General features: G+C 42.4%; 1 protein-coding gene across 50 annotated transcripts in view; it reads left to right on the top strand.

Annotated features, from left to right (window-relative positions):
* Window positions 1–21,000, top strand: part of Muc16 (mucin 16, cell surface associated) — a 187,966-nt gene that overhangs the window by 23,581 nt on the left and 143,385 nt on the right. For 49 of the 50 annotated variants that reach the window (XM_050132491.1, XM_050132490.1, XM_050132488.1 and 46 more), the window contains exons 3-4: window positions 3,993–4,106; window positions 7,298–19,975. In XM_050132491.1, the coding sequence (XP_049988448.1) occupies window positions 3,993–4,106; window positions 7,298–19,975 (12,792 nt within the window). The remainder of the gene's footprint in view (window positions 1–3,992; window positions 4,107–7,297; window positions 19,976–21,000) is intronic. The other variant, XM_050132450.1, reaches the window with a different exon arrangement.

The raw sequence follows: 21,000 nt of genomic DNA, 5'->3' as shown, positions 1-21,000 counted from the left end.
GATGAAGGTTCTATGGTGACATTTTAGATAGTCATCAATCTGACTGCAGGGCAAGGCCAATTTGGGCACCCTCACCTCTATTGTTTAGGGTCTTATCTGGGGTCATCCTTGTGAATTACTGGGAATTTCTCTAGTGCCATGTTTCTTGCTAGCCCCATAATTGTTCCCTTAATCAGAGTATCTTTTTTCTTGCTTTCATCTCTGTGTTTCCTCCATCTCAACTATTCCGTTCCCTCAACTTCTCCTCCCCCTTTCCCCCTTTCCATTCTCCTTTCTTCTTCTCCATCTGCCCTCCCTTCCCCCCCCATCCCCATGCTCCCAATTTTGTCAGGAGATCTTGTCTATTTCCCCTTTCCAAGTGACTCTTTATATGGTTTTTTTGCGATAATAATAATAATTTTTTTTAATTTATTTATTTATTTATTAAAGATTTCTGTCTCTTCCCCACAACCGCCTCCCCTTTCCCTCCCCCTTCCCCAATCAAGTCCCCCTCCCTCGTCAGCCCTAAGAGCAATCAGGGTTCCCTGCCTTGTGGGAAGTCCAAGGACCACCCACCTCCATCCAGGTCTAGTAAGGTGAGCATCCACGAAACTGCCTAGGCTCCCACGAAACCAATAGGTACAGTTAGGATCAAAAACCCATTGCCATTGTTCTTGAGGTCTTAGTAGTCCTCATTGTCCACTATGTTCAGCGAGACTGGTTTTAACCCGGGGTTTTTCAGACCCAGGCCAGCTGGCCTTGGTGAGTTCCCGATAGAACATCCCCCTTGTCTCAGTGTACGGGTGCACCCCTCACGGTCCTGAGTTGCTTGCTTGTGCTTTCTCTCCTTCTGCTCCTGATTTGGACCTTGTGGGTTTCTGTCTCTGTCTCCTTTCATCGCCTGATTCTAGGGTCATGGATAATAGGCTCATTATCCTTTGCTTTACAGCTAGTATCCACTTATAAGTAAGTGCATACATACCATGCTCATCTTTTGGAGCCTGAGTTACCTCACTCAGGATGCTTTTTTTTCTATTTCCATTTATTTGCATACAAATTCCAAGATGTCATTTTTTTACCGCTGTAAATATGTAAATGTAAACACATAAATGTACCACGTTTTCTTTATCCATTCTTTGGTTGAGGGGCATCAAGATTATTTTCAGATTCTGGCTATTACAAATAATGCTGCTATGAACATAGTTGAGCAAATGTCCTTGTAGTATGATTGAGCATGCTTTGAGTATATGCCCAAGAGTGCTACTGCTGGGTCCTGAGGTAGGTTGATTCACAATTTTCTGAGAAACCACCATAATGATTTCCAGAGTGCTTGTACAAGTTTGCATTTTCAACAGCAATGGAAAGTGTTCCCTTTACTCCACATCCTCTCCAACATAAGCCATCATTGGTGTCTTTGATCTTAGACATTCTGACTTTTGTAAGATGGTATTTTAGAGTCATTTTGATTTGCTTTACCCTCATGGCTAAGGATGTTTAATATTTTCTTAAGTGTCTTTTGACCATTAGAGATTCTTCTGTTGAGAATTCTCTGTTTAGTTCTGTACCCCATTTTTTAATGAGATTATTTGGAATTTTGATGTTTAATTTCTTGAGTTCTTTATATATTTTGGAGATCAGTCCTCTGTATGATATAGGTTTGGTGAAGACCTTTTCCTATTCAGTAAGCTGCCTTTGTATCTTATTGACTGTGTCCTTTGCTTTACAGAAGATTCACAGTTTCAGGAGGTCTCATTTATTTATTGTTTTTCTTAGTGTCTATGCTACTTGTGTTATATTTAGGAAGTGGTCTCCTGTGCCCATGCATCAAAGTGTACTTCCTACTTTCTCTTCTATCAGGTTCAGTGTGGTCGGATTTAAATTGAGGTCTTTAATCTGTTTGGACTTGAGTTTTGTACAACACATATATCTATGTCAACACTATTTCACAAAGGTTTTAAACAGTCATTTTAATATTATTTTGTGGGTAATAAAGTCAAAATACATAGAAAATATAAAAATAATTTTCTCACTATCATAAAACTAATAGATGACAGAACTAAACTAAGAACTTAGTCAGGTGTGCTTGTTGCATGCCTATCACCCCAGCATTTGGAAAGCTGAGACATAAAAATCTTTTTTTTTTTTTTTTTTTGGTTTTTGAGACAGGGTTCCTGGAACTAGCTCTTGTAGACCAGGCTGGCCTCGAACTTACAGAAATCTGCCTGTCTCTGCCTCCTGAGTGCTAGGATTAAAGGCGTGCGTCACCACCGCCCGGCATAAAAATCTTATGTTCAAAGAGAATGAGAGTCATACAGTGAGGTTCTGTCTGAAAAATCAAAGAGATAGGGATATAGCATAATGCTCTTGGTTTGAACCCCAGGAACCCCCAAACAAAAAATAGTTCAAACTATTCTAGAGTAAGAATTTATGTACTTAATCTTTAATTTTAGCAGAAGTTAAAAAAACCAGAAGAAAATACAAGAGATTCTGGTGTTACAGTAGCTACAGGAAGACAAGATTTAGAGAGCAATTGTAAACTCTTTCAAGTTCTACAAAAAGGCTAAGTGGTCATAAGTGAGAGGTATTTGGGCAGCATGGGAAGCCTAAGAGGACATATCAGTGATGCATAGTGGTCTAGAATTTAGCCAAAATAACATGTAGATAAAAGGAAGCAATTTTGCTTTGATTTGTTTGGGGAGGTTGTTCCATAGGGGCTGACACATATGCTTTATTCCTAAGCAGCCCTTGTTTCATGTATATATGTGGCATATGGAGGCCCATGCTAGCCTGGAATTAACCCTGTAAATTTTGCTGACCTTGAATTTGAAAGTCTTTCCCTAGCCTTCCACACAGCAGTAACTATAGGCATTATAGTACCACTAGGCTTGACTCAATGGAGAGTTTACACCTTTGAGTTCAACCAATTACTAGAAAGAAGGAAAAACATGTGATCATGAAAAGTGAAGGATTAAAGTACCTGATGATGTTGGAGGGACCCAGAAAGCACTAAATACAAGATAAGACCTTTTAAGGATTCTATTTTTGTGAAAGAATTAAATTTGATAATTAAATTGATTTTATTTGTGATACAGCTCCAAGAATGTCCTTCAACACCACTACTATCTTCATTAGGCAGTCTCCAGAAGAAAAGTGTTTGAGTCCTACACAGATAGTTTAAACAAGTCACATGAATGGTAGACATTTGAAATCATTGATTCACTTTCTCTATACATTGTCTTTGTATATCACCAAGTGGGCCTCAAACTCATGATTCCTCTTCCTCAGCACCCTAAGTGTTTGGATTTCATGTCCATAACACCATACTTTACTTTGATTCTTATTTGTAGTTCATTCTGAAGTCAAATCAAATAAAAAGATAATGGCACATTTAAGTAAATATGGAAGAAAATAAGGGCAGGCAGAAAGTAGAAGGTGGGGTGTGATTTATTTGGTAAAGTGCTGCTTAGCGTGCACAGGGCTCTTGGTTGCCCCTCAGCATTGCATAAAGTAGGCATGGTGGTATACACCTGTATTCCAAGTACATAGGAGCTTAGAGACAGGAGGAACAGAAATTCAAGATCCTTTTCAGCTATGTACCAAGTTTGAAGCCTGTCTGGACTATATGAGACTCTGCAAAAGAGAGTGACATAGACAGAGAGAGAAAGAGAGAAAGAAAAAGAAGGAGAAGGGTAGGAGGGAAGGTAGAAATAAAGGAAGGAAGGAAGGGTATAAGAGAAGGAAGGAGGAGAGGGATGAGAGAGAAATAAAGTAAAGGTTGATAGTAGAAAGCAAAGGGTATAAGAAAGGAAAGGCTGTCATATCTGCATGTAGATGTATGGACAAATTAATAAATTTATAGGGAAGTGATGGATGTGGGGACTCATTCTGTATAGCTGTGCTTGAGGTCACTGCCATGAACTCTAGAAAAAAGAATAACACTCACTCAATTACGTGACAGTACAGTCTTTCTAGAAGAGCTACTTACTAATTTTCTTCCTAACTCTCACCCACAGAAACAGAAGATGGCATGCAGTCCCAGACAGTGACCCCTGATGGAGCTGCCCATGGAGACACCCCAGGCCTAGTAAAGAGCCCTTTGGCTTCTATATCACCTGCTAGCTCTAAAGGTAAGTACCACTGTGCTTACTCCCTAAAAAGTAGAAATAATACCCCTGCCTCATTTCCTGTGCCAGAGCACACCAAACCTCTTGATTTCCTTAAAGAGGATACTACATGGTGTAGCACAATTAATAAAAATCCAGAGGGAAAAAATGGGTTTCAACCTGAAGGTCAGAAAAGCAAAATAGCTAGTCAGATTCTTACCTCTACCTCAGTCTGAAATGGTGATCCTGCCTACAAAAATATCAGAATTAGACTGTGTGTGAGAGCTGTCTCCTCCCATCTTATATTCTCCTCTCTAGTGCTAGGATTAAAGGCATGCACCACTACTGCCCAGTTTCTGTAGGAAACTGGTATGGTTTCTGAGATTAAAGGTGTGTACCACCACTGTCTGGTCTATAAGGCTAATCAGTGTAGCTGTTTTACTCTCTGAACTTCAGGCAAGCTTTATTTATTAAAATACAAATGAATTATCATTACAACATGGTTTTCATGAATGCTTGTCTGAGCTGGGTCTTTATCTAATGGTTACTATGTAGAACACAGTGTATAACAGTGTTCTCATAATATGCTGAACAAGATTTGCTCCAGATCCCAAACATTAATCTCTCTCTCCTCCATTATGTCTCCAAAACCTTTCTTTGTAACCCAAGTGGCCTCAGACTCACAATTTTACTGTCATGGTCTCCTAAATACTAAGATTTCAGATAAGTTCCCTATGCCCACTCTTATTTGCTAATTAAATAAAATATGTATGTTGGAGACATTGATATAAACTGAGAAAGACATCAAAGGAACACAATAATTACAATGCAACTTTGTGTGTGGAGAATGTTTGAGGTAAGCCACAGCAGCTTGTACATCTACTCCAGCACACTCTTGCTGCCTTCTGCTCCTCAGTAGATTTTAAGTCAAAAAACTGCACTTCTGAGTCACATTCCCAGGTTTCTCAAGGGAAGGTTCTAGGCAGAGGCTCTACCACAGAACCATGCTCCAGCTCCTCACTGAGAGATTGTAGGCATGTCTGGTGCCTGTGAAAGTAAAAACAGGCATCATATCCTGTTTAATAAGATTGGCAGGCTGGGCTGCATCCCGCCACCCTGCTAGCTTTACCCAAAATAATTACATGGAAACTGTATTCTTTTAAACACTGCCTGGCCCACTAGTTCCAGCCTCTTATTGGCTAGCTCTTACATATTGACCTAACCAATTTCTAATAATCTGTGTAGCCCACGAGGTGGCTTACCAGGGAAGATCTTAACCTGCGGCTGTGTCAGGAGTGAGAATCATGGCAATTGCCTGACTCAGCTTCTTTCTCCCAGCATTCTGTTCTGTTTACTCCACCCACCTAAGGGCTGGCCTATCAAATGGGCCGAGGCAGTTTCTTTATTAATTAACCAATGAAAGCAACAGATTAGAAAAAAATCACTCCCACAATATCCCTAGAACTGGAGTCATGGGTGGTTATAAGTCACTAAGTAGATACTTTGAAAAAAAGTGGGTCTTCTGCATGAGCAGAAATTACTCCTAGTCATGGAACTATCTTTCCTGTTTCCTGTTTTTAGTTTCTTAAGGAACCTCTATAATTTTTTTCTGAAGTAGATAGATTTATATTCCCACCAAGAGTGTATAATGTTGATTCTTTTCTAATATTTTTAAGCATTCATTTTCTAATTTGTACATAAATGTCATTTTGACTAAGATGAAAGTGAGTCTTGGTGTAGTTTTGCATCTATGTAAAGTGGCTAACAATGTTGGGCATTTTTTCCATAGTCATAGTGGGAACCTTGGTTTTAATAAGCTACTTTGAAGATCTAGGCTTTGGACAAAGTCACCACCAAGTCAGAGCCATTGATTTATCAAGTGGCTGAAGCATCTTATGTGGGTTTCCTAAAAAGCAGTTGTTAAATTTAAGACATAGAGCCACATAGTCTAGCCTAAGTTGAGAGTGGTCGCAGCATGGCAGAGAAGACAAAGAACAGAAGGAAAATTAGTCAGTTCAAGGTACCTTAGTGTGCAGATTCCAGTTTTGGTCACAGTATTTACAGGTATGCACCACCATACTCAGATAGTGGGTTTCTAAGGATTTACTCCATGAATGCTAGGTAAATGTTCTATTCAATGAACTCCATGCCCAGCCTATGTACACTTTTAAATGTATTCATAAAACAATACCATGAAATGTTAAATAACTTCCAGAAAAAAAGATTTTGTAATCACAGAGTGCTAGCAAACCTTGGCTTGTACAAAGCCAAAAATGCTCCGTTATAGCCACATCTCTAGTAAAAATGACAAAATCACTACAGGGATATCACATTATGAAGCCCAAACTTTCAAACTAATGACACATATCACCTCTCTCAAAGCAAAGAAGGTGCATTCTTATGCACCATTCTTTCAGGACCTCATTTATTCATTCATTCTGTCAATACTTTAAGTTGAACACCTATCATGTGTCAAGCAGTGAACTATTAATAGTTATCAACAGACAGGAAATCTGAAGATGAAAACTGCAGTTCAGACACTGTGGTAAGAAATGGAGAAAATTAAATCTAATGAATTCTCAGTAAGGTGGATTTAAACTTGCCCATGAAAATGATCAGAATTGATGGGACCTGATGGGAGATAGGTAGGTCAGGAGAACAGAAAGCTAACCTTGAGTAGTATGGAAAATGGAGGGGGACAAGGATTGGATGTGTGTGGTCACAAATTTATGAAGGAGTTACAGCTCAAAAGGATACAGAAGGACTAAAGTTGTAGTTCCATTGGTAGAGTGCTTGCCTAGAATTCACAAAGCCCCGAGTTTCTGTCATTGGCACCACATTAACTAAATGTGGTAATGCCTATCTATAATCTCAGAATACCGTCAGCTACGTAGTGAGTTTAAGGCTGCCCTGGGAAACAGAAACCCCTGTCTCTCTGTTTCTCTCCTGTCTCTGTATCACACACACACACACACACACACACACACACACACACACACACATCAGAAAATAAAAAATGAGTCAGGGAAATGGATGAACAAAATAGCAAAATTCACAGTACCTTTTCCCTTCCCAGATCATGCCACTCACATCCCAAGAAAGCAGCACTATCATAAATACTCCTCTCCTTTTATCATGTACAGTAAAAAATATGAATTGCCTATGGAGAAAGTGCAAACATTTTTACAATTTGTGTTGCATGTCTCAACTTACAGAACTAACCACAGAAGGGGTGGTAAAAGCAGAGACCACTGATGCAGCTCTGAAGACTACACCCATCGCCACTTCAACCACCAAAATCTCTACAACTTCAAGACCCCTGGCTCACCTCAAGACACCAGAGACAACGGTCAACATAAACACAACAGAGATGATTATCACAGCCTCAGATGCCTCCCACAATGTCCTGGGGATGACAGCATCACTTTCTTCAGGCTCTAGGAAAAAGACCAGCATGGTCCTCAGAACAAGACCATCTTTGTACAGTAAAGAACCAGAGAGCACAGCCTTGAGGAGCCCCAGTCTTAGGACAGAGACCAGCCAAGCTAGTCGTACTTTAACTGGCTCCTCTGGTGACTCTGGTACAGTCTCATGGGTCACCTATCCTTTGGAGATGACTTCAGCTGCTGCCAAGATGACCCTAAGTGCTTCTCAAGGTGAATCAGATTCCATGGTGTCCACAGCCACCATTCCCAGAGAAGTCAGTTCATCTTTTCCACAGTTAACTGTTTTCTCTACAACACCAGATTTGCCAACCTCACTGATTAGCGGACCTGAAGAAAGCACTGGTATGTTTATTCCAACTCTTACTGATTCCCCGAGTGAACCAAAGACAATAGCTTCTGGGGTCACCCATCCTGGAACAGAGGTGAGTTACTCTGTTGCCAGCACTTTTCCTGCTGACACATCAGGAATGGCAACCTCATTGAATATTAGTACTGGAGCAGAGACCAAGCCAGCTTTTCAAAATCTCACAGTCGCACCTAGTGAGTCACATACAATATTCCCAAGAAACACACATCTTACACAGAGCAGAATCCTTGTTTCTGGAAATATTGAATCTGATACTACCACGCTCTCAATGGATACCACCCGTGGGACAGAAGTCATGCTAGCCTTTCCAACCACTACTACATCACCTGTTATAGCCGGATTGGAAACCTCACTGGTCATTAGTTCTCAGACACAGGAAAAAAATAATACATCCACTATGACTCCTGCTGAGGAACCAGAGTCCACTGGCACACTTGTCACTGATTCCAAAGCATGGGGAACTACAGCTATTCTAAATACAAGTAATTCAGCTGTTGTATCAGGAAAGATAATAGAGCCAACTACTTCAACCCTGACTGCTTTTCCATATCAACTGTTTAATACAACGTCTTGGCTCACCCAGACTGGGACAGAAGACACCTCAATTTTTTCCACTGTGGAGAGTACATCCTCTAGTGAGCAAAATACAACAACATCAGGAATCACCCATCTTACGGAGACAAACGTTACTCTTCCTAAGACAGCCCTAACATTTTCTCATGGTGGATCAGATTTGACACTGTCAACCACCACAAGTACTGGGAAAGAAGTCAGCTCTGCTCTTCCCACTTTGGTGACCTCACTGGCCACTAGTTCTAGAGCAGTTACCAGTACAAGTATTCCATCTTTGTCTGTTTCTTTTTCTAAGCCAGAGACAACGAACTCATTTACTACCGATGCTGGAGCCCAGACAAGTTTAGGTATTACAGTTCCATCTGACTCCCCTAGAATGTTGGCCTCACTAATAACCAGTTCTGGAACAAAAAGCCATCCATCTCCAACTTTGACTGTTTCCCCAGGTCAACCAGAGACCACCATTCCAGGGGCCATTCATCTTGAGGCCAAGTCCAGTTCGGCTATTCCAACTTTGGCTGTTTTTCCTGGTGAGCCAAATACAACCATTTCCTTATTCACTCCTCATGCAGCAATCAGTCCTACAGTTCTCAAAACAGTCCCAGATTTTTCTCAGCATGGGTTAGATGTTACACCCTCAGTGGCTTCCAGTCTTGGGACAGAAACAAATTTAGCTGGCTCGTCTTCTATTTTTTCACCTGAGGTGAAAGGGGTTCTGACCTCATTGGCTCCTAGTTTTTCAACAGTAACTAGTGAAAGTACTCCAGCTCAGTTTGTTTCTGCTGATGAGTCAGACACCACAGTATCATTTGTCAGCCACCGTAGGCCACAGGTGAGTTCAACCATTGCAACTCTGACTGTCTCCCCTGAAGTTCCAGAGTTGATGTCACTCACCACAAGCAGTAAATTAGAAACAAGTCTATTTTCAACTCAGGTTGCTTTCTCAAGTCAGCCAGAGATCACTGCTTCAGAAGTCAGCCATCTTGGGGATAAAGCTAGTTCTAAGATTCCATCTGGGACTAGGACTCCTACTGAGCAAGATGAAGCAACAAGGCCAAGTTTTTCCTATATGGATTTAGACACTATGCCTCCCGCATCCACAATTATTGGTCCAGAAACAAGTTCATCTGTTCTAACCACAACTGTCTTACCTGTTGTCCAAGATATGGTGACTTCGCAGGTCCCTAGTTTTGGTACAGATTCAAAAACAACTACATCAATTCTGATGCTCCATTCTTCTGAGCCACAGACTGTAGTTTCCCTGGCAACCAATGCAGGGGAAGAGTCCAGTTTAGCCACTTCTACTGCAGCTGTCTCTCTAGGTGTAACAGAAGTGATAACATCACTGGTGTCTAGTTCTGGGGCAGAGACACATGCAATCCAAACTGCTTCCCCAGATGATCCAGATACTATAACCTCATGGGTCACCCACTCTGGCAGAGAAGGTACTTCAGATGTTTTGACTCTATCTACTTTACCTGGTGGGACAGGTGAAACAAAATCATGGGATACTCATTCTTCAGAGACTAACCTGACAGTCCTCATGACAACTCCAGATATTTCCCACACTGCATCAGATAGTTTGCCCTCAATGTCCACCAGTTCTGAGACAGAAGCCAGATCAGATTCTTCAACTTCTGCTTTTTCACCTAATGTTTCAGAAGTACTGAGTTCACCTGTCACTACTTTTAGAACAATCACCAGCACCAATATTCCAACTTTGACTCTTTCTTCTAATAAACCAGAGAAAGGAGTCTCAATATCCACTCATACTGTGGTACAAAAACCTTCATCCGTTCCAACTATGACAGCTTCCTCTGGTGTACTTGGGATAGTGACTTCACTAGGCCCTAGTTCTGAGATTTACACCAGTACAATTTCCCCAGCAATAACAAGTTATTCACAAATACTGGAGAAAACAGCATCACAAGTAACACCTTCTAAAATTTCAGAAGAAAGTTCTTCTGTTGCAACTTTTACTGCTTCACCAGATGAAGCAGGCACATCAGCCCCATTTGTTATCAGTCCTGTAGAAATGAGCACAAAGGTTCCCAGGATAAGCCCAAGTTTTTCCCATATTGAATCTTATACCACACCCCCAACAGCCACCACAGTTGAACAGGAAGCCGGATCATCTGCTCCAAGTACTCCAACTATAGCTCTCTCATCTAGTATTCCAGATATGGTAACCTTAGAAGGCCGTAGGTCTGAGGAAGATACAGAGACATCCAAATCAATTCTTACTCTTCAACCTCCTGAACGACATACCAAGATGTCTCTTATTTCTCACTCTGGGGAAAAGATTAGTTCACCCATGTCTACTACAGCTGTCTCTCCAGGTGTAACAGAAATGATAAGACCATTCTTCACTAGCTCTGAGACAGGCAGCCATAAAAGAAATCAGACTATTTCTTCAGGTCAAACAGAGACCACCACATCATGGATCATGAATCCTGAAACAGAAGTCAGTGCAAGGGTGCTAACTACAACCATCTCACCCAATGTTCTAGAAATACTGACCTCAAAATCTGTGAACCAAATTCCAAAGAAACAGACTACAGTTTCATTGGTAACTGATGCTGGAAAAGAGCCCAATTCAACCATATCTACTCTGGCTGTCTCTCCAGATACAACAGAAATGGCTACCTCACTGGTCACTACTGAAGGTACAGAAAGTCATGCAACAACTCCAAATTTCACTTTTTCCACAAGACTACCAAATACAACAACATCTTGGATTAACAGCCCTGAAAAAAAAGCCAGCTCAGGTGCTCAAAATACAAACTTAACATCTAGTGTTACAGACATGATGACCTCAACATTCCTGAGCCACACTCTTTCTGAAGCACAGAAGAAAACACCATTGGCAACTCCTGCTGGGCAACAACAAAGTTTGTCCATAAATAGTATGGCAGTCTCTCAGGGTATAACAGAAGTGACATCCCGGGTTGATAGCTCAGGCACAGAAAGCCATGCAGTGACTTCAAATACAAACTTATCCCCAATACAACCAGAGGTTACAAAAGCAAAGATAACAGATCATGGAATGCAAGGCACTTCAGGGGTTCTATTTAAGACCATCTCACCTAGCATGCCAGAAATGATGACCTCATCAACTCTTATTCCTTCTGAAACATATACTACAATTTCATTGGTTACCAACATTGGGGAACAGCCAAGTTCAGCCATGTCTACAAGGCCGGTGTCTTCAGGCATAACTGAAATGATATCATCACTCATCACTAGCTCTAGCATGAAAAACTCTTTATTGGATTCAACTCTATATGTTTCCTCAAGTGAACCAGAGACCACAGACCCAAGGCTTGTCCTTCCTGGAAAAGAACTTGTTATTTCCGGAGTTCTATCTAGAACCATCTCACATAGTGTAACAGAAATGATCACCTCACCAACTCTTACTCCTTCTAAACCATATAGCACAGCTTCATTGGATACCCACATTGGGGAACAGCCCAGTTCAGCCATGTCTGTAAGGCCTGTTCCTCCACATATAACAGAAACGATACCATCCTTTGCCATTAGCTCAAGCACAGAAAACCATTCTGTCACTTCAACTCTTGCTACTTCCCCAGACCAACCAGAGACCACATCTACATGGGTCACCCACCCTGGAAAAGAAGATACTTCAGGGGTTTTAAGAACAATGGCCTCACCTACTGTTCCAGACGTGATGACCGCAACGACTCTGATCCACACTCCTCCTGAACCACAGACCATAACATCATTGCTCACTCATACTGGTGAACATCTCAGTTCATCCATGTCCACTGAAGTTGTCTCTCAGAGTGGAATGGATATGATGATGTCACCTGCCAGGACAGAAGTACATGAAACCAGTCCAGCTCTACTTCTTTCTCCAGGTCAAAGAGAGAACACAGCCTCATGGGGGACTCATGATGAAAGAGAAGACACTTCAGGTATTCTAACTACCACCGTTTCAACTACTGGTCCAGACCTTGTTACTTCAGCATCTCCTATTCCTGCTGAACAACATTCAACAGTTTCTATTGTCACCCACATTGGTGAACAGCCCAGTTCAGCCTTCCCTACTCTGGCTGGCTCTTCAGGTGTGACAGAAATGATGTCATCACTGGTCACTAGCCCCATCACAACACATAGTCCAACAACTACAATGCTGACAGTATCCACAGATCAAGCAGAGACCACAGGTTCATGGGCCTCCCATTCTGTAAAGGCAGTTAGTTCAGATGTTCTAACTACAAATATGTCAGATACTGCTTCAGAGAATGTAAACTCAATAAGTCCAACCTATATTTCTTCTGAAACACAGACCACAGTATCAATGGTTAAACATGGTGAGGCACAACCAAGTTTATCCAAGTCCACTCAGACTGTCCCTCCAGAAGCAACAGAAATGATGACATCACAGACTACTACTACTGGCTCAAAAACACATGAAACCAGTTCAGCTCTACTTGTTTCTCCAGGTCAAAGAGAGACCACAACCACATGGGTGACTCATGCTGAAAGAGAAGACACCACTTTTTCAACTACTGGTCCAGACCTTGTTACTTCAGCATCTCCTATTCCTGCTGAACAACATTCAACAGTTTCTTTTGCCACCTACATTGGTGAAAAGCCCAGTTCAGCCATTCCTCCCCTGGCTGTCTCTCCAAGTGTAACAGAAACTCTAATATCACTGGGCACTAGCTCCAGCACTAACTCTGCACTAGCTACAACTCTGGCAGTTTCCACAGATAAACCAGGGAATACAGGCCCATGGGTCACGCCCCCTGGAAAAGAGGACACATCAGGGGATCTCTCTACAGCCATCTCACCTGACATTTCAAAAATGATGACCTCAACAATTCTGATCCATACTTCTCCTGAACCACAGACCATTGCATCATTGGTCACGCATCCTGGTAGACATCCCAGTCCATCCTTGTCTGATCAGGCTGTCTCTTCAGGTGTAACAGAAACAGAAATGCCATCATTTGTCACTGGCTCAAGCATAGGAAGCCATGCAACTCTGGATGATTCTACAGGCCTGTCTGAGACCACAGCCCCACTGACCACCCACCCTGAAAGAGAAGTCATATCAGGGGTTTCTACTACTACCATGTCAACTGGTATCCCAGGAATGATGACCTCAACTACTCTCATTCCTTCTGAATCACATGCTACAATTTCATTGGTCACCCCTATGGAACAACAGCCCAGTGCAACTTTGTCTACAAGTCCTGTCTCTACAGGCATTACAGAAATGTTACCCTCACTCGTCACTAACTCAAGCACAGAGAACAATTCCATGACTTCAACTATGGCTGTTTCACCAGATCAACCAGGGACCACAACCACATGGGACACCCATCCTGGAAAAGAAGGTACTTCAGGGGTTCTGTCTTTGAACATTTCACATAGCATACCAGAAATGATGACATCACCAAATCTTATTTCTGCTGAACTAAACACCACAGTGTCATTGGTGACACATATTGGGGAACAGCATAGTTCAGACATAGCTACATGGCCTATCTCTCCAGATATAACAGAAACGATACCATCATTTGCCACTAGCTCAAGTACAGAAAGCCATTCCATCACTTCAACTCTTGCTATTTCCCCAGACCAACCAGAGACCACATCCCCAAGGGTCACCCACCCTGGGAAAGAAGATGCTTCAGGGGTTTTAAGAACAATGGCCTCACCTACTGTTCCAGGCATGATGACCACAACAACTCTGATCCACACTCCTCCTGAACCACAGACCATAGCATCATTGGTCACTCATACTGGTGAACATCTCAGTTCATCCATGTCCACTGATGTTGTCTCTCAGAGTGGAATGGATATGATGATGTCACATGCCAGTACAGAAGTACATGAAACCAGTCCAGCTCTACTTCTTTCTCCAGGTCAAAGAGAGAACACAGCCTCATGGGGGACTCATGATGAAAGAGAAGACACTTCAGGTATTCTAACTACCACCGTTTCAACTACTGGTCCAGACCTTGTTACTTCAGCATCTCCTATTCCTGCTGAACAACATTCAACAGTTTCTATTGTCACCCACATTGGTGAACAGCCCAGTTCAGCCTTCTCTACTTTGTCTGGCTCTTCAGGTGTAACAGAAATGATGCCATCACTGGTCACTAGCCCCATCACAACACACAGTCCAACAACTACAATGCTGACAGTATCCACAGATCAAACAGAGACCACAGGTTCATGGGCCTCCCATTCTGTAAAGGCAGTTAGTTCAGATGTTCTAACTACAAATATGTCAGCTACTGCTTCAGAGAATGTAGGCTCAATAAGTCCAACCTACATTTCTTCTGAAACACAGAACACAGTATCAATGGTTACTCATGCTGAGGTACAACCAAGTTTATCCATGTCCACTCAGACTGTCCCTCCAGAAGCAACAGAAATGAGGACATCACAGACCACTACTACTGGCTCAAAAACACATGAAACCAGTTCAGTTCTACTTATTTCTCCAGGTCAAAGGGAGACCACAACCACATGGGTGACTCATGCTGAAAGAGAAGACACTTCATATGTTCAAACTACCACTGTTTCAACTACTGGTCCAGACCTTGTTACTTCAGCATCTCCTATTCCTGCTGAACAACATTCAACAGTTTCTTTTGCCACCTACATTGGTGAACAGCCAGGTTCAGCTATTCCTCCCCTGGCTGTCTCTCCAAGTGTAACAGAAACACTAATATCACTGGACACTAGCTCCAGCACTAGCTCTGCACTAGCTACAACTCTGGCAGTTTCCACAGATAAATCAGGGAATGCAGGCCCATGGGTCACCCATCCTGAAACAGAAATCTCTTCAGGGGTTCTCTCTACAGCCATCTCACCTGATGTTCCAAACACGATGACCTCAACAACTCTGATCCACACTCCTCCTGAACCACAGACCATGGTATTGTTGGTCACACATCCTGGTAGACATCCCAGTCCATCCTTGTCTGATCAGGCTGTCTCTTCAGGTGTAACAGAAACAGAAATGCCATCATTTGTCACTGGCTCAAGCATAGGAAGCCATGCAATGACTTCAACTCTGGATGATTCTACAGGCCTGTCTGAGATCATAGCCCCACTGACCACCCATACTGAAAGAGAAGTCATATCAGGGGTTCCTACTACTACCATGTCAACTGGTATCCCAGGAATGATGACCTCAACTACTCTCATTCCTTCTGAATCACATGCTAAAATTTCATTGGTCACCCCTATGGAACAACAGCCCAGTGCAACTTTGTCTACAAGTCCTGTCTCTCCAGGTATTACAGAAATGATACCTTCACTCGTCACTAACTCAAGCACAGAGAACAATTCCATGACTTCAACTATGGCTGTTTCACCAGATCAACCAGGGACCACAGCACCATTGGTCACCCATTCTGGAAAAGAAGGCACCTCAGAAGATCTATCTACAACCATCTTACCTGGTGTTCCCGACATGATGACCTCAAGAACTCTGATCCACACTCCTTCTGAACCACAGACATCATCATTGTTCACACAAGCTGGTGGACATCCCAATTTATCCATGTCTGCTCAGACTATCTTTTCGGGTGTAACAGAATTGATGACATCTATGGACACTACTTCTGGGACAGAGACACATGAAACCAGTTCAGCTCTACTTGTTTTCTCAGGTCAAACAAATACCACAGCCTCATGGGTAACTCATGCTGAAAGAGAAGACACTTCAGGTGTTCTAACCACCACTATTTCAGCTAGTGTTCCAGACCTTGTTACTTCCCCAACTCTTATTCCTTCTGAATCACATTCCACAGTCTCCTCTGTCACCCAAATTGGGGAACAGCCTAGTTCAGCCATGTCTACTCTGGCTGGCTCTCCAGGTAATACAAAATTGATTCCATCACTGGTCACTAGCTCCAGCTCTATACCACCCACAACTCTGGAAGTTTCCACAGATAAACCAGAGACCATAACCCTATGGATCACCCATCCTGGAACAGAAGTCTCTTCAGAGGATCTATCTACAACCATCTCACCTGGTGTTCCAGACATGATGACCTCAACACCTCTGGTTCACACTCCTTCTGAATCAGTGGCCATAACATCACTGGTCACCTATCCTGGAACAGAAGTCTCTTCAGAGGATCTATCTACAACCATCTCATTTGGTGTTTCAGACATGATGACCTCAACACCTCTGTTCCACACTCCTTCTGAACCAGTGACCATAACATCACTGGTCAGCCATCCTGGTGGACATCCCAGTTCATCCTTGTCTATTCAGACTGTATCTCATGATGCAACAGAAATGACACAGTCACTAGTCACCAGGGTGGGCACAGGAAGTTATATAATGGTCACCCACACTGAAAGAGAAAGCATGTCAGGAGTTCCAAGTACTACCATTTCAGCCAGTATCCCAGAAATGATATCCACAACTCTTTTTCCTTCTGAATCACTAACTGGAATTTCATTTGTTACCTCTGCTGAGGATCAGACCAGCAGTATAACAGAAATGACATCACAAGCCAATACTTTGGGGACAGAGACAGAAGAGACCCCTCCAGTTCTATTTGTTTCCCCAGGTGAAAGAGAGACCACAGCCTCATGGGTGACTCATATTGAAAGAGTACTCACTTCAGGTTCTTCAACCTCCACTATTTCAACTATTTTTCCAGATTTGGTTACCTCACCACCTCTTCTTTCTTCTGAACCACATACTACAGTTTCATTCATTACCCTTCCTGAGGAACAACAGACAACTCAGACTGTCTCTCCAGGTATAACAGAAATGATACCATCAATGATCACTCTCTCAGGCAAAAATAACCATTCAGCTTCTTCAACTCTGGCAGAGTCTGTAGGTGAAGCAGAAACCACAACTCATCCTGGAAATGAAGACACTTCAGTGGTTCTGACTACAGCCATCTCACTTAGTGGTCCAGACACGATGACCTCAACAATTCTGAACCACACTCCTAAAACACAGAGCATAACATCATTGGTTCCCCATGCTGGAAGACAGCCCAGTTTATTTATGTCTACTCAGAGTGTCTCTCCAGATATAACAGAAGTGACACCATCACTATTTACTAACCTGGGCACAGAAAGCTCTGCAATGACTACAACAGTGGCTGTTTCCCCAGGTCAACCTGAGACTGTAGTCCCATGGGTCACCCATCCTGGAATAGAAGATACTTCAAGGGTTCTCTCTATGACCATCTCCCCTAATGTACCAGAAATGATGACATCAGCAACTCTTATTCCTTCTGAATCACATACCACAGTTTCAATTGTCACCCACTTTGGAGAACAGTCCAGTTCAGCCATATCTACAAAATATGTATCTCCAGGTACAACTGAAATGATACCATCACAGGTCATTAGTTCTGGAACCGAAAACCATCCAATCACTTCAAGTCTGTCTGTTTCCTCAGGTCAAACAGAGTCCACAGTTCCATGGGTCACCCTTCCTGGGAAAGAAGACACTTCAGGAGTTTTAACTTCAACCATCTCACCTCGTCTTCCTGGTATGCTGACCTTAACAGCTGTGAACCACATTACTTCTGAAGCACAAACTGGAACATTGGGCACCCATGCTGGGGATCAGCCCAGTTTATCCATGTCTACTCTGGGTGTCTCTCCCCATGTAACAGAAATGATACCATCACTGGGCACTAGCTCTAGTGTGCCAGAAATGATGACCTCACCAAACCTTATTTCTTCTGAAGCACATACCACAATTTCTTTGGTCATTGATGCTGGGGAACAGCCCAGTTCAACCATTTCTACAAAGCCTATCTCTCCCCATGTAACAGAAACAATATCACCACTCATCACTAGTTCTCACATAGAAATGGATTCAGTGTCTTCCACTCTGACTGCTTCTCCAGATCAACCAGAAAACCCAACCTTATGGCTCACCACTCCTATAACAGAAGCCCCTTTGAGTATTCTAAGGACATCCATGTCTCCTAGCATTCCAGAAATGTTATCCTCATCAACTCTTATTCCTTCTGAACCACATACCATAATATCCTTGATCTCCCATGTTGGGGGACAGCCCAGTTCAGCCATGACTACAAGATCTGTCCCTCCAGAAATGATTACCCCAACAACTCTTATTCCTTCTGAGCCACATAACACTATTTCAGATGTTACAGAAATGATGACGTCACGGGTCACTACTTCTGAGACAAAGATATATACAGCTACTCCAGTTTTGACTGTTTCCTCAAGTCAAACAGAGAACACAGCCTCCTCGGTCATGCTTCCTGGGAAAGAAGCAAGTTCAACAATTTCTACTCTGTCTACTTTACCTGGTGAGCCAAAAAGAACTGAAACATGGCTCATTCTTTCTGCCAAGCCTAGCACTCCACTCTCCACAGCAACTCTCAAATTTTCTTCTAGTGAATCAGACATCATACCCTCAGCTTCTGGGGCAGAGAGCACTTCAGCCATTCCAACAACTCTTTCAACTGGTGTACCATATATGACCACTCCACTAACTGCTGGTTCTACAACAGACAATAGTAAGATTTTTCTTACACCGAGTACATTGATGCATGAGCCAACATCAGCAGTCTCCCTGGTCTTTCATTCTGCCTTAACACAAAAAACTTCCAGTTCTTCTGATAGTGGTTTAGATGTTACACCCTCAATAATCAATCATTCTGGAACTGAAACCAGTTCATCTGTGCCAACAATGACTCTCTATCCTGGGGTGCCAGGTGTTGAGATCTCACAGTTCTCTAGTTCTAGTCCATCAACCAGTACATTTCCAAATACAGTTCTGTCTCCTAGTGAAACAAAAAGCACAGTCTCATTACCCACCTTCCTCAGTACTGAGACTAAGACAACATTTCCTGTTTCAACTGGTTTTCTTCCTTCATTGGAGACCACAGCCTCAGTGCCCATTACATCTGGGGTAGATGTTAGTACAACTCTCTTTACTCAGACTGTGTCCCCTGATGTACCAGAGATGACACATTTTCTCTTGAACTCATCTGTGACTGAGGAGAGCAAAAGTGACCTGGGTACAACATTTTCATCTGGTACTTCTGAAGAAACAGCCTCTCTCCCCATCCACTCTGAGACTAAGACCAGCACAACCATTCTAAGTGTAACTCCTTCCCCTAATTTAACAGGAACCACAGGTTTATGGGCTTCCATCACTTCTGCAGAATCCACTCTGACTATGTCCCCTAGTGTCTCTGGGATTCCCGGTGCTCCTACAACTAGTAAATCTAGCAGTGCAACTTTAGAGAGCATAGAAACTTCAGCATCTGTCACTACAGTTAGACTTTCCGATCTTGTCACTTATGTCACAAGCCCCGTAATTACCTTGATACCATCAGAGTCCTCAACAAGCCCAATCACTGACCTGGAAACTACAAGTGAGACATCTCATGTAGCTACCACAAGTTCAAGACCCATTGGGAATAAGACCACAACTACACAACATGGACTGAGCACATCTGGAATGTCCACATGGATCTCTGAGAATGTGACTTCAAGACCAAGTAAGAATAAGCTTTAAGAATAGTAATCTATAACATATAATACATATGTATATAATGTAAATATTTCCTGTTTGTGTGTTTTAGGTATACAATTCAGTATTGCTGAATATACAGAGTTATGCAACCATCACTTTTATTTTCCAGCCAGTATTTTGATTATTCTTCACTGCTGGCTTTGTTGAGGTTGAATCCAGGACCCCACATATTTTGCAAGTGCTGTGCCACTAAGCAATATCTACAACTCTACAAACAATTTTAATCAACCCCAAACTGTACCCATTAAGCAACAATTCCTCATCCTGCATTCCTCCCAACTATTAGTGACTGTATGAGTTTCTTTTCTATGTGTTATATCTGTTATGTAGCTAATGTACACCCACCTGCTGTGAGTTCAAGACTGCAACATCCATGGCATATCTGGAAGACAGGCTTTCATGGAAGACAGGCTTTCATGACACGCTACCACTTTCTTTGATTCATATTCTGCCTGTACCCTCTTCTACAACGTTCCCTGAGCCTTAGAATTTGTTATTTATTTAATTTTTACTTATTCAAACATTCATTTACTTTGACAGTGTGTGTGTCGTATATGCATTCAGAGGCAAGAAGAGAACACCAGGTATTCTCACTCTTCTCTTGATTCCACTGAGGTAGGGCTTTTCACTGAAGTTGGTACTATACCAGTAGTGAGAATTCCCCAGAGATCCTGCTGTCTAGGCCCACATCACAGCTCGGTCTGCTCTTACAGGCACACACATGGTCAAGCCCATCTTTTTACATGAGTGCAAGGGATTCAAACTCGGGCTGTCATACTTACACAGCAAGAACTCTCACCCACGGTTCCTTCTTCATAGCCCACAGACCTTTGAGTTTTTATTAAAATTTGAATTGACTTTTTCTTTTTCTTCTATTTTTGAGATTATACTATAATCACATAATTTTCCCTTTCCTTGTCCTCTATCTAAACCCTTCCATAAATCCCCATCTTGTTCTTTTTCAAGGTTATGGCCCTTATTTCATCAATT

The sequence above is a fragment of the Alexandromys fortis genome, unplaced genomic scaffold (genome assembly GCF_014885135.2).
Source record: "Alexandromys fortis isolate MF-2015 unplaced genomic scaffold, M_Fortis_MF-2015_v1.1 scaffold_392, whole genome shotgun sequence".
In the NCBI taxonomy this organism is placed as follows: Eukaryota; Metazoa; Chordata; class Mammalia; order Rodentia; family Cricetidae; genus Alexandromys; species Alexandromys fortis.
The sequence above is the reverse complement of the archived record's forward strand: the minus strand, read 5'-3'. Positions and strand labels throughout refer to the sequence as shown.